The 13,395-nt window shown below is 42.2% G+C and overlaps 1 protein-coding gene across 18 annotated transcripts in view; it reads left to right on the forward strand.

Annotated features, from left to right (window-relative positions):
- Nucleotides 1-6,183: 6,183 nt before the first annotated feature.
- Nucleotides 6,184-13,395, forward strand: part of AFDN (afadin, adherens junction formation factor) — a 119,179-nt gene continuing 111,967 nt past the window's right edge. For 17 of the 18 annotated variants that reach the window (XM_088534847.1, XM_088534850.1, XM_088534862.1 and 14 more), the window contains exon 1: nt 6,184-6,374. In XM_088534847.1, the coding sequence (XP_088390973.1) occupies nt 6,267-6,374 (108 nt within the window). In that variant the 5' untranslated portion in view covers nt 6,184-6,266. The remainder of the gene's footprint in view (nt 6,375-13,395) is intronic. The other variant, XM_088534863.1, reaches the window with a different exon arrangement.

The following is a 13,395-nucleotide window of genomic DNA, read 5'->3' on the forward strand; positions in this document are numbered from 1 at the left end:
TTACAAGCTTTCTAAAGAATTTTCTTTAGAGGCTAAAGCTGTCCACGTACAGAACTGTGCAAGTTACACAATTTAAAAACAGAGCGATTTGTCTAGGAGTGTGCTAGAGTGAAGACTTCAGTATCCACTAGCTCCTTAGCTCAAAGGTAAGTTTTTGTTTGTTTTGGGGGGTTTTTTTTTAGGTAAAAACTTTTTCATTAGTTTTGAGTCAGTTCTAAAAAAATAAAAGCAAAATAAAACCAAACAGCCAATGCTTCTAACCATGCTGAGCAGTTTGTTTCCACATCAAACTTTTCTAACAAAAACTGCTTAGATATGGCCAAATTATTCTGTTCATATGTGAAGTGTATGAATGAGTTAAAATGATTGTGTTACTGTAAAAAATGATTAAAACGAGGGCTTCTTTAATGTTCTATATAATGTATGCTTTGAATTATTTTTTAATCGAATAATTAGAGTGGAGAGAATGCGTGGCCAGTGGCAGAGGGTTAATTACAAGACCAAACACCCACTAGGTTTTGCTCAAAGAGCCTTGAAATGATAATACATTGTTATAATTAATAGCCCAGTTTGGACCACTGATTGGAGAGCAACCCTCATTAAAAAAAAAAAAGGAAGAAAAAAAAAGTATAACTCCTAGCATTTTTATTTACCATTTTTACAAATAATGATGTGTATCACAGGGATATGAGATAGATTTGCTGGACATTGGGAACATCGGTTTATTTACATTGTCCTCTCAGCTTTACATAAAGACTCCATTTTTTTTTTCTTTTTTTCTCTTTTGTGGTCGGCCAGTTTCTGGTCTTGTTTTGCAACACAGCAATTCTGGAGAAACTAAAGGAAAGACATACCAAAAAATACCCCCAAAACTAGCAAAAAACTTTTGCAGAATGTATAACTGCTCTCAGCTGATTGTACTTTGAATTATATGGGATAAGGCCAGATCATCTGATAATCTAAAGCATATACTACTAGCCAATAGCTTTCTCCTTAATATCTGCGTTGAGAACAATGTTCTCTGGGTGAAGATAATTTTCCAAAAAAACATTTAGCATTGGTCTGAATATACCAGGCAGACTCCAGTAGCAGGTTGACACTGACTGCAGACCTGTAACTGGAAACTGGTCCTGCTGCTGTGAGACAGTTTTTACATGCTTTTCATCTCTAGGGTTTGTTCAGCTGAAGATGAACATACATCCTGCTGAAGTTCATGTGGATGCTTGCCCGCTCTAAGGCAGTGAAGTGCTTGTCCTCCTTGCAGAATGCGCCTGAAGAGCTTCTTTCAGTGAAGACAGGACTGCAATTGTGTGTGTGTGCTGAACGTACCTACCCAGGTAGGCCTGGGCACACCGTCTCGAGAGAGCACCCTGCTCTGTTCAGCTCTGCAGAGCTTTTGAGGCTCTTCACTGCTAAATGGAAACAGTTTAGGAAGCTGGGCCCATCACCTGATCACATGCAGCATCCAGCTGTCCAAATGGGCCAGCTGGCTTACAAACAGCTCCTGGGCCCAGACTGGGTGTCAGCACATGCCAGTGACTCCTCTTGCTTGGCAGACTGAGTGCAGTCACCCTGCTTCAGAGCTAGAACAATTTAGGAGGAGGGACCTGGCCAGCCTAAGCCAGCTGATTTTAGGGCTAGAGGAAGGCCCTCACACTTTTCAGTTTACTCGTATAAAGGAAACTTGAGAGGTGTCAACCTAGGAAGCTTTTACCACAAAATTACTTGAAATCATCATCTTTATATAACAAAAATTAAGCATCTTCCTTAAAAAATTGACTTCACAGTTTTGTAAAACATCCATATACAAAACAAAGGTAAGGTAAATTCATTAAGATATGTCCTTCCCTCCCCCTATAAATACAGTGATAAAAATTGCACTGAAAACCTAAAGATTTCAGGAAAAACAAACAAACAAAAAAAATCATCATACTTGTCCTGTTTTCTCCTCTGCTCCCCCTATGTTTTATTTCATTAAAGAGGTCAAGGTTATTAAATATAAACTCCTACACTCACACAGCAAGAAAAATAGTGATCTAAACATACAATAGAGCTTTTCCATGGAGTATGAATTTGCCCACGTAGCCTGTATATACTATGTTTGTTTACCAATTAGGCTGTGAAATTGATACTTTGATGTATACAGTGCATGCAATTCATCCTGGTGAGATAATGGCGCAATGAGAATATTTTTCCCTCCCTGACTCATGTGTGTTTATACTGTCTGAAGCTGCAATCCTTATTCAGGATAATTTATTTACCTCAGTGGGTGTGTTACCTGTGCAAGGACTGCAGTTTGATGACCTAAGTTCTTAATGTTAATACTGCTCTCGCATTCTGTTATGCAAAATTACAGTCCTGATACTTCTGCTCTACAGATGCATGCATGCCCAGGAAGCTGTAAGAAGGGTTACTTTAATAATTTCAGTCTCATACACAGTTTTTAACTTCCAACAGCATGCTGATTTATACAGCATGGCGCTACACTTTGGATGCACGCTGCCGCAGAAGATGAATGCTGGATGCTGGCCACCATATGGGCAGCTGGCTAGCAGCCAGGAGATCAGTGGCGCATGACCCTACTTTCATGCAAACCTTCCCATACATCAGAGGACATTGGGAACCAGTAGCATGAAGTGCCACGGAGGAGAAATAGAGATCCTCCATCCAGAGTTATTAGTTATAACCATGAGCTTCCCCAGGAATGGATGCACACCAGGGTGATTAATGGCATTTGCACAGACATAATCCCTTTGTGGCAGGTGACCACACGTGCACTGCACCTCTTGATGTCTGAGGGAACAGAAAAGGCAGCAAATCCTCCTGCATACACCTGCTTCTTCCTTAAGGACTGCCCTACTAGTTACCTGTTCAATTTGCAAGCTCTGTGGGGAAGGGTGTTTTTTATTTGCTCTGTAAAATGTATATTATGAGTGTTGAACAAATAATAATGCTAATGGCTTACAGTAGCTTAGTTATCTTAAACACCTTTAAAAATAAAGACATTTACACAGCTCAGTTAGGAGAAAAATAGTAAAAAGAAATTATTACTGTTTGCAAGTAAGGCAGTTTTTGTTTCCTCCTCCTTCAGCTTCTTATACCCTATTATTTGTGATCAACTACGTGATTATTCATAGAGTTAAATCTAACTCTACTACTGGCTTCAGTGGGTCTACCTACACGAATGCTGGACTGGAAACTCCTCAGATAAGATTCTGTCTTTTTACTATGTAAATGATAACAATCTCCAAAAGAATGCAGAAGAAAATTTCATTTAATAGTTTCAAGTAACTTTATGCAACGCCTTAAATGGAAGATGTCTTGATGATAGCACACACGATACTGTTTTATTTGTAGAATGCTTTCCATTCATAAAAATCTCTATTTTTTTTACAGCTGTTCACAGGAATAATGTCACTTGCTAGGCTTTACAGCAGCTGCTTAATTTCCCACTGCAACAGTCCAATGAAAAAAAATAAGGATTGAAAGTGAAGCAGCACACATTTTTCACTGTAAACTATATGGTTGTTTATACTACTGTACTTTCATGCTTTAGTTTTCTACCTTTTCCAGAGAGATCAGGACTCATGTTTTATTTCCAGCAGTGCAATCTGCACATACACATACTGTACACATGCAAGTGGGCCTTTCTTAATTACAAAACAGAACAAAAAATTTTTTTCAGCACTGGGCAGCTCAAGACAGAGTTAATCAGCAGAGTGGTCTGTGCTAGTATCTGACTGTCAGTAGTATTTCCATTGCTCACACCACTGAAGAAATACACTGTAGTGACTTGGGATTTAGAGAACTAACATATAAACATTATTAGTTTGTTCCCATTCTGCTCTGCTGGAGGAATTTTTTGGCACCAGAGAGGGGGCTAGCTGCAGTATGGAAATGCTGACTAGCTCCAGTTAAAATAAATAAATTCATAGATTATTTTATATACCATATGAGTCTGGCACAGTGACAATTTGACTTCTGGTGCTCCTCAGCATTGCAAAAAACCAGGTAAGTCAGCAATTCTAAACTGACTGCTTTGGGTAGCCAGTTTTCCCAGAGCGAGAGCCTATTTTTCCCAGGAAAAAACAAGACAAGACAAAACAAAACAATTCTACCCATGTACCCATGTAGTCTGTAATACCAAAATGGTAAGCATAATGTACGTGTGAAAGTCTCCTTCCTAATCCTGAAGTAACACAGCCACTATTTCTCATCCTGTGTCTTGAAAAATCCAGTTTCACAAATATCCAGCCTGAATGAACCATCCCAATCACCAGAGAAATCTCCAGGTCTCCTCTGCCAACAGGACATGCAGCGCTCTGCCTGCCTTGTGCATCACTATTGCATCATAGTTTTTATATGGCGCCGTGATCTTTGCGCGTGCCAGAATATCCAAAGTGATTTGGAGGCAAACTCTCTGCGGTTATGAAAAGAAAAACAAAAATGGTAGAATATTTTTCACACGGGGAAAATTATGTTTTTCTCCCTACATTTTACTATTTGAAGGAATAAAATACAGTTTTACTGTTATGATAATTACAGTTATAGACACTGTTTTTTTTTTTCTCACGTATATTCTCCTAGGGTTAGTGGAAGACCTTTCAACATCTCCTGAAGTTTGGGACCTGAGGAATACGATCTCTTATGTCCTTGGAACTGTAAAGCTCTAACATGGCACAGTTACAGATGTAGGTCAAAAGCATAACTGACCTTCGCCTGTGAAACCAGAGCTGCTGGTACTTACACAGAAGCTATACTGCTGGTTAAAAACAATAATTTAATTGCCTAATGTAGACAAGGCCTCTGAGGAATCGCCTTCTTCAAATAACCCAGCCAATCAAAACTTCATCAGCAGAACCTACTAATCTGAACTCTCTCTGCAAAAGAAGAATTTGAAATAATTTGCTAGCTGCACTAAAAAGTGTGTCTCCTCTAAGCATCCAGTGAAGTCTAGAGAGGTGCGCTTCAACAACCGAATTCAAACGTGATCACTCTGGAGTGTTCCCAAGTGTCAGAGGATGCCCAGTGCAGAACAAACACAGCTGCTGAATTACTCAGGGTGCTTCATTTGCTGCAGTGGGTTGAACAGCAAAGCCCAAAGCTGCACCAGGCTCCAGGAGCTGATACAAGCAGCAGTGCCCACCATGGCCAACAGACACATTTTGTGAGAAACCACATGTGAATATTTATCTAAAAAAGCACTGAATGTATCTGATGCTCTAACGCTGCCTCAGGTTTATCTCAAGCTGTGGGAATTTATGTCAGTACATTATTTTGAGACAATTCCTTTCATGCAACGCTCCAAAAACACTTAATAAACATTATCAGACACAGCAGCACCCTTGCAAGGCAGCGGAGTGTCGTTACCCTCGCTTTGCAGAGGGAAGTCGAGGCAAAGAGAGGTTAAGCAGCTTGCTCAAGGCCACATGGCGGGCTGGTGGCAGCACTTCAAAGGCGCCTCGACCTGCGCCCCGCTCCTCTGTGCCGACCTCCGCGAGGGCGGGCTGTGAAAAATACAGGAAAACAGGAAAATCGCGGCTCGCCCGCGGCGCGCAGGCCGCGGGGAGGCAGGGAGCGCCGGGCCGGGCGGCTCTGGGCGGCGGCGCGGGCCTTTGTTGCGGCCGCTGCCCGGCCACGAGCAGGCCCCGCGCGGCCTCCCGCTCCCGGCGCAAGTGTCGGCGCGCGCGGGCGCGGCGGCCCCGCGGCCTGCGCCGGCCCCGGCCGCCCCGCGCTGCCCGCCCGGCGCTGGGGGCGCGGGGTCCGGCGAGCCCCGCGCGCCGCCGCCCGGCGCGGGGCCGCGGCGCAGGGAGGGGGCGGGCGGCGGGCGCGCGCGCCGAGGGCGGGCGCGGCGCGGGGCGGGCGCGCGCGCGGGCCGGTGTGCGAGGAGCGAGGGGAGGGCGATACTGGGGCGGGGAGAGGCGGCAGCGGCGGCTCCGCGCAGAGACGCTGCCGAGGCGGGAGGCGCCGCGCCGGCCGCCGTTCCGGGGCACCTTCCTCCTCCCGCCTGGCCCTCCCCTTCCCGCCGCTCTTTCTCTCGCTGCTCGCCGCGCTCCGCGGCCCCGCCGCTGCCGGCGCCTCCATCCCGGGGCGTTTCCGCGGCGCGCGGCGGCCACCGAGGGGGACGCCGGCCCCTCCCCTCCCGCGCCGGCACTGAGGGACCCCGCGCGGCGGCGCCGCCTCCGCGGCTCGGCGGCGGAGAGGGCCCGGCCGCGGCCCCGGCTCGGCTCGCGGCTCCCGGCGGCGGCGGGCGAGGCGAGGCGAGGATGTCGGGCGGCGGCAGCCGGGAGGAGGAGCGGCGCAAACTCGCCGACATCATCAACCACTGGAACGCGAACCGGCTGGACCTGTTCGAGATCAGCGCCCCCACCGAGGTGAGCGACCCCGGCCCGGCCGGGCCCGGCCCGGCCCGGCTCCCTCCGCGACACCGCGCGCTGCCCGGGGGTGCCACACGGCGCCGGGGCCCGGCCCGCCCGGCTCCGCCCCGCGCTCGGCCCGGCTCCCCTCCCCCCGCAGCCGGGGGCATGAGCCCCCCCGCCGCCAGCCGTTAACGGCCGTAACGGCCGGGGGTGCTCGGTGCCGGGCTGCCCCTGGCCGGAGCCAGCGCAGGTTGCAGCGCCTGGGGAGGGGAAGGGAGAGGAAAGGGCCGGACCCCGCCTCTGCCGCACGCCCGGCCCGGCGCCACGGGCAGCTCGGGGCAGGAAACCTCCGGGAACGGAGGTGGCCATCGGGGGCAGTCCAGAACCCGCCTCCCCCCCCACACCGCTGCGGACCTAAAAGATCCATAATAAAATTGTATGTTATTCTTGGCCTGCCTGTGATTTAAACAATGAAGGGAGCCGGTAGGAAGCGCGGCGCTGCTGTTTGCTTGCCCGAGCACCGGCTTTGTGCGCACAAAGCAGCAACCTGCTCGGGCAGCAGCGCGGCTCCCCGCGGGGAGCTGCCCGGCCCGAGCGGCCTCCGGCTCCGCGGATCCCCCCGGCTGCGAGCGCTGCGCGTAAAGTAAATACCAGGAGCCGGCTCGTAGCGCCGAGTCCGCGCGTTGCGCCGGAAAAACACAGCGCGTAATTTCTTCCTGATGAAATGGGTGTCTCTAATGGCTGAGAGAGAGGCTGTTTTTTTTTTCTTTTTTTTTTCTTTGTTTTTAAGCTATAGTCACGCCACTCCCTGCCGCGCTGCCCGTTGTCGTGCTCCGCGCCCAGGTGCGTGTGCCCGCCCGGCGAGGAGCCGGAAGCGCCCACTGGCTCCTGGCTGCTCATTAACAGGAGTCCCTGAGAAATAGCCTCGGCTCAATGCTTGGTCCGGTTTCATCAGCCAGGTAGTGACTGCTTGGGTAGCCACAGGAAAAAAAAAATCTTGAATACAACTGTAAGGATTTTCAGCCAGAGTATCTTAAAAATAAGTATTTGGGGTATTTTTTTAGTTCTGCTTGTTGTGAGCTGTTCCTTGTGGCATGAAGATGACAGCTCTGTGAAATTTGAAATTTCCTGCTGGTTTCAATATTTCTTACAATCCCAACTCCGTGTCTTGAGTGGAGGGTTAGCACTGTCATTGTTGTCTGACACTTGTTCCAAGGAAGCGCATGGATGCTGCTGTGAGGAAGCCTTGGTGGTTGCATTTGGGAACACAATAGGTTTTCTGTCTGGAATTTTAGGTTGACCATTGCCTGTGGCTTAGGTTTTGTTAAATGTATATGTTCATTTTCAATATATTCTGACCCCAGCCTGCTTTCCTCATGTTTATGAAAAGCTTTTGTAGTTTTGTTAATGATAAGTAGTTTAACAAATATTACCATTTTTAGGTCAGCCTTGTGTATCCATCATAACTTAAAATTTTAAACAAAAGCTACCTGCCTCAATTATAATTATTTTGGACAGAAATAATAATTTGGCTTGTGTTACCTTCACACTTGTGTAGTTTAAGCTTCTGAACCTGCGTAGGAACATAGTGATTGCTGTCAGTGGTGACGTTTATTTCGGTTGAACTATTGATAGTAAAATTAAGTATGTGCATATCTCTTTGAGAGTTTGAGCTTTTTAGGGTACTAGTTCTAAAATTTTGGGTAAGTTGACAGCTGTGTTGACAGCAAACTGACAATAGGTTGCAGTTTTACAGTCTACAGTATATGTTTTTCTTTGCAGATAATTACAAATATAAATGTTCACATTTTCCTCAGTGTTATCCTGGGCTGACCCAAGTTTGGCAATATTTTCAAGCCAGGCTAGGCGATTCATATTGGGCTCCTTGTTGGGTTGATAAGTAGCCTGCCTCACTAGACTGTTTGAGAGCTGATGGTCCTCTGAGAGCTTCCATACTTTTTCTTGTTCAGCTTGAACATAAGGCATGCTTTATTTATGGTATTTGCCATTTATTTTAGTTATTGTAGAATATGTGGGCCTGCAGCATTGTGCTAGAACTCGTATCAGACTTTTTGTTGAGTGTACCTGAGTCTGATCCAATTGGAGCCAGTTTAGCAGTTGCTATCCTGGGTTAACTCCTCAAGGAGGGTGAGGACATGCCCATCGTGCCAGCTGTCAGGAAGCTTTGCTTCTCTGTATCGTTTGTAGTTAGACTATTGAGACTTGATGCTTTGTAATGAATCTCCAGGCGTTCTGTCGGAGAAGTAATGAGGTTTAGGGAATTTTTCTTGCCGGTTTAGCTCATGCAATGAGTGAAAGGTATCACAGCCTACTGGAGTATCTCGATATTAACTTGTAAGATCTAATTCTTTAGTATGACAGAATCGCTCAGTTCTTCACTCTGTTGGCTCCTTGTCACTTTTTAACAATTTAATTTTACCATTTGAACTCATTAAAATAAGCCTTACTATCTCTGCTTAGGCAGTTAGCTGCCCTAGGGAGTCTTAACAAAGATACAGCAGCATTTTTTGGCGGGGGGCATGTGGGTTGAACATGTTTTTGTTTGTAGATAAATCAACAGTCAATTTCAAAATGAAATAGTATGTTTACCCTCTTCTTTAAATGTGTCTGCCTTTCCATTCTTCTTTTCCCTCACCTCATTGAATTAGTGATTTGTTAACAAACACATAGTGTTGTTTAGAAGCTTGTATAAAAAGGCATTTGCACTTACACATTTTTACTTTTTTTTTAATGAAAGTGATTACTGACATGAAGTGATTGTATAAAATAGCTAGTGTGGGAGTTTAGGAGGGAGTGAGGAAAGCAAAGTCACTGTAGACTAGTGCATTTATCACTGTCAGATAGGATAAATATAAATCCTCTCGAAAAATATTTGAGATCTGTTGGTTTAAGGTGCCATGTATGAGCTAGGCATTATAATTATTGTTGATGACAACATGCAGTTTCAAAGCACTGTGTTGTGATTCAATATGATAACTATGTATGTGAGGAGAAGCACTGTATTTTTCAAAACATCAGTCTCAGAATATGTACTGGGTTGTATTTACTTTTTTGATAATGACAACAATCACCAAATCCTTAGGCAATTATAAAGAAAAAGTTCTAAAAAGTCTAATACATTGATTTGTTGTAGTTTTGTTTTGTGAGGGAGAGAACTTTACTAAATTGATCTAATATATCTGTGTTTTAATAAAAGCAATAAACTATAATCAAAAAAGCTTAGGGAAATAACATGCTTTGTTTTAAGAACAGCAACTAATAGAGTAATCAATGACATGGCCTTAAAAAAAACCCTAAATGAGGAATTTGGAAGCTCTTTGTAGCTGTTAGATGACTTATTTTCATCTGAAAAGCTTAGTGTAAGCTTAGTAAGAATATACTAGGAATAAATTTTCACATTTCTTGGAGGGATGTTGATTTCATCTTCTGGTATTATTACTTTTTTTTTCTATTAGTGTATATTTAAAGTCCTATTATTGGCTTTAAATAGATTTTTTTTTTTGTATTTAACGGAGATGTTATAGAGATATTTTAAAGTTGATGCATTTTTTTTTTTTGTTTAATATTTGGGGTCAGATTTGGTTTTCAGGTTCTGATTTGGTTTTCTTAAGTATTGCAAATAATTGTCATATGGGTGACTAGTATGTGACATGAGATAGTCTTTTCAAAGTATTTATGCAGTCAAGTTACTTTGATCCATTTAAATCATTAAGAATTCCAAAGCTTAGGGGGTTTAAAAACTCTCCAGGTACATACCTGCTTGGTTGCTCTCCTGTATGCTTTTGAAAGTCTTTTTCATGTTGGAGAGGTACAAAAGGTAATTATCAACTGCTGTGGCTATTGCATCATGGGTGATATTCGCAGGAGAAGTGCAAGTCTGGAGTTTGATAAAAGAACAGAAAGTTGTGACATACAAAGCATGGAGAAAGCACAAGTATTTTTACCATTCGTATGATCTTTAAGTAGTGCAACTCTGTAAACTCATCAAAAAAGCTATTGGATATATCTTAGTTATGTGTACCAAACCCATTGTGTAGAAAATAAATTTTGTAACAAATGTTTACACTGATTTTTAGAAACTCTGGAAAGATGTCTTGGAATATTAAAGGATTGGTGTCTGCACTTTGTAGTAAATTAAGTATTTTGTCCAGTAATTACTGTCACAAAATAGTTGTTGACTGAAGTTGGGCTGAAGTTAGAAATCACTAACCTGTAATTAATCATTCAGTGTTTTATTATCTTTTTAAATACAACTTCAGCCCACTGAGGCTGTTGACTTCCAGTTCTGCATTGAAATGGTTGGAAGGCAGAGGGAATTCTGGACCTGAGCTGGCTGTTTGCATTTAAAGGACTCTTTATTTGGAGACCAATTTTGGATTAACTGAGAAGGGAATAGCCTGTCTTTATAAATGAGGTATAATTGCTGCTATCTACAGAGCAATATTAAGTTTGAATTCAGATTTTGACCATATTCTGAAGACAATATTGTGGCAGGAAAATAATGTCCAAGGTACAAGCTTTATGTTTATGCTCTTAATATTCCTTATGTAAGTTAGTATTTGAGTTAGTGGCTAATTTGGCTTATATGGTTCAGACATACCGGCTTTAAGAATCCTCCCGCAATGTGTAAACCTTATTACCTGAGTAAAGTGTCATTGACAAGCATTATTTTTCAGTTGAAGAACCCCTAGTCATCTGGAAATGTTACAGATTTACTTTGTTTGCATAAGTGTGCTTTTCTCTTTTCTCTTTCAGGCAGGCTAAAAACAATAAGTGGAACATACTTTTATGAGATTTTTTGTGGATGACCTTGCTTCATTAAAAAGTTGCTTTTGGTCATAAGAAATGTTAATCTAAATGAAGTAAGAATATCTGAAACTTCCAAACACAATGCAGCTGGAAACTGCTAAGAAATGAGCTAGCGTTTGTGATAAGATTGTAGATCACATGAGAAACACTCTGAATATATCTTTGGGTCAGTAATTCTTTGAGAAGTCTTTTGGATTACGGCTAACCAGAATTCAAAGTCCTACATGAAAAATATATATTTTTTTGATTTATTGAAGGTGGAATAGGAAACCACAGTATGAAGTAATAAATGGTATGTTACAGTACACTCAAATTAAGTTGATTTTAGCAGATATTCCACATAACAAATGCAGTAGTTGCTCTGTTTTTAAAATGCTGAAATTCAAGCTAATGGGAACCTTTTTAAAGTATATTTAAATAAAGCACTGCTTGGATAATTTTGAATTTTTGGAGAGTCTTGGCTTGGAAAAACACTTAAGTCTAAAACATGCTTTCAATGATATGTCAATGAGTAGCGATATGTGGGATTTTACCTCTGGTTTACGAGGAGATTAGAGCCTGTTAATTTCTGTTGTTAAGATTGTTGTGTTGATTTTAGAGATCTACCTTTCTTCCCATGTAACTTTTTGTTGGATTAGTTGTTAATAGTAAAATGCAATAACATTTTAGGTGGCTATTTTCTTAACTGGGTTTAAGAGATCAACATATTAATAAGTTCAGTAGCTCATAAATAATGTATTTGGATAACAAATAATGTTTCTTAAGTAGTTGAGATGAAGGTAAATAGACATCACTTGATTCGTTATGTGTAGCTTATGGTAGAGTTAAGAACTGTAGTATAAACAATCACTGTGGGCTTTCTGCTTGATTGCTTGGTTGCTTTGTATATCAAGCACTAGAACAATAAATAAAGCTGAACACACTTTGGAAGTTTTATGAGATTTGTGTAAAAGTAGAGCAGGATACATTTATCTTGCTGGGTGAAATAACCTCAGAGGTGAAAATACCCAAAGACTTCTTTTTTGTAATTTTTTTCCCTCTCATTTTTCAAGTTTCACTTGCTTTCTTTTTTACCCTGTTCCCTCATTTGTTTCCTCATTCTTTACTGCCTTTCTCCTTGTTTTCCGGTAAGGAAATACAAACTTACCCATTTTGAATCCAATTGCTAAACAATCAAGAATATGATAATTGGAAATAAGTTTTACAGTGCTAACAATAAATTTTAGTGTTTTTGCTCAGTGTGCCCTGTAAAGCAGGTGTTTCATACCTGTTTTGTTTTATGTTCTCTGTCGTCAAGGTATATATCAGGGCCAAGTCTTTCTTTGTCTTAGCTTATCTTTACAAATATAGGGCCTTATTTTTTAGCTAACTTTTTTTTTTCCTCCTTTGAATGAATGTTATCAGGACAAACCAAAGAAAGAATTAGATAATTCTTTTGTATATGTATGTGCCTTGGTTCATAATTCTAATTTCCAGAGCCTAATCACTTATTCAGCCTCACCCTTATTTGTGGTTAAAATATTGTTTTTATGTAACAGTGTCTTTCTAATTTTTTTTTCATCTAAGATAAAGACAGGAGAAAACAGAGATGCAAGTTTTAGTCTGTATTGGTTAAAAAATTCAGTTCTCAATAATGTTCAGTCTGTCATCTTTGACACTATGATATGTTGTTAACTTCTGAAAGAAAAACTAAATCTGGTCACAGCATAACTTTTTACAGTGGGAAGATGAGTTTTTTCTTGTGAAAAGAAAAATTGGTTGGCCTCAATCACTAAATCACAACTCTGCCTTGCACTGCTGTCTAATTTGTTTCTCTTCTAAGCCTGGAAAAACCTCCAACTTTGACATGAAGTCCAGTCTTACTTGCCTCTCTCTTTCAGTACCCACCGTGGGCTACTGATACTTTGCTGTGTTATTTGACTTTTGCTTTTTTTCTTAAGGGTTCATAACTTGATAAAAGCCTTTTGTGACATACGTTGGTATTATATTGCTAATGGTGAGTCTGTGTGAATTACAGGTTTTAGCTTCAAGGTTGCTGAGTAGTGTTGTCATATGTTATATTTCATTATCTTTATATAGAGCTACTTTATTTCTTCTTGTGCTCATCTCTTAAGTCCTTCATTCCTTTTTTAGATCATGTTGTAGCACAGATAATTCTTACCAGGTTACCGTTTCAGTAATAACCTTCTTTCTTGTTTCCTTATAA

This window comes from Tinamus guttatus, unplaced genomic scaffold (genome assembly GCF_059628265.1).
Source record: "Tinamus guttatus ecotype Peru unplaced genomic scaffold, ASM5962826v1 Tinamus_guttatus_pri_ptg000601l, whole genome shotgun sequence".
Taxonomy (NCBI): Eukaryota; Metazoa; Chordata; class Aves; order Tinamiformes; family Tinamidae; genus Tinamus; species Tinamus guttatus.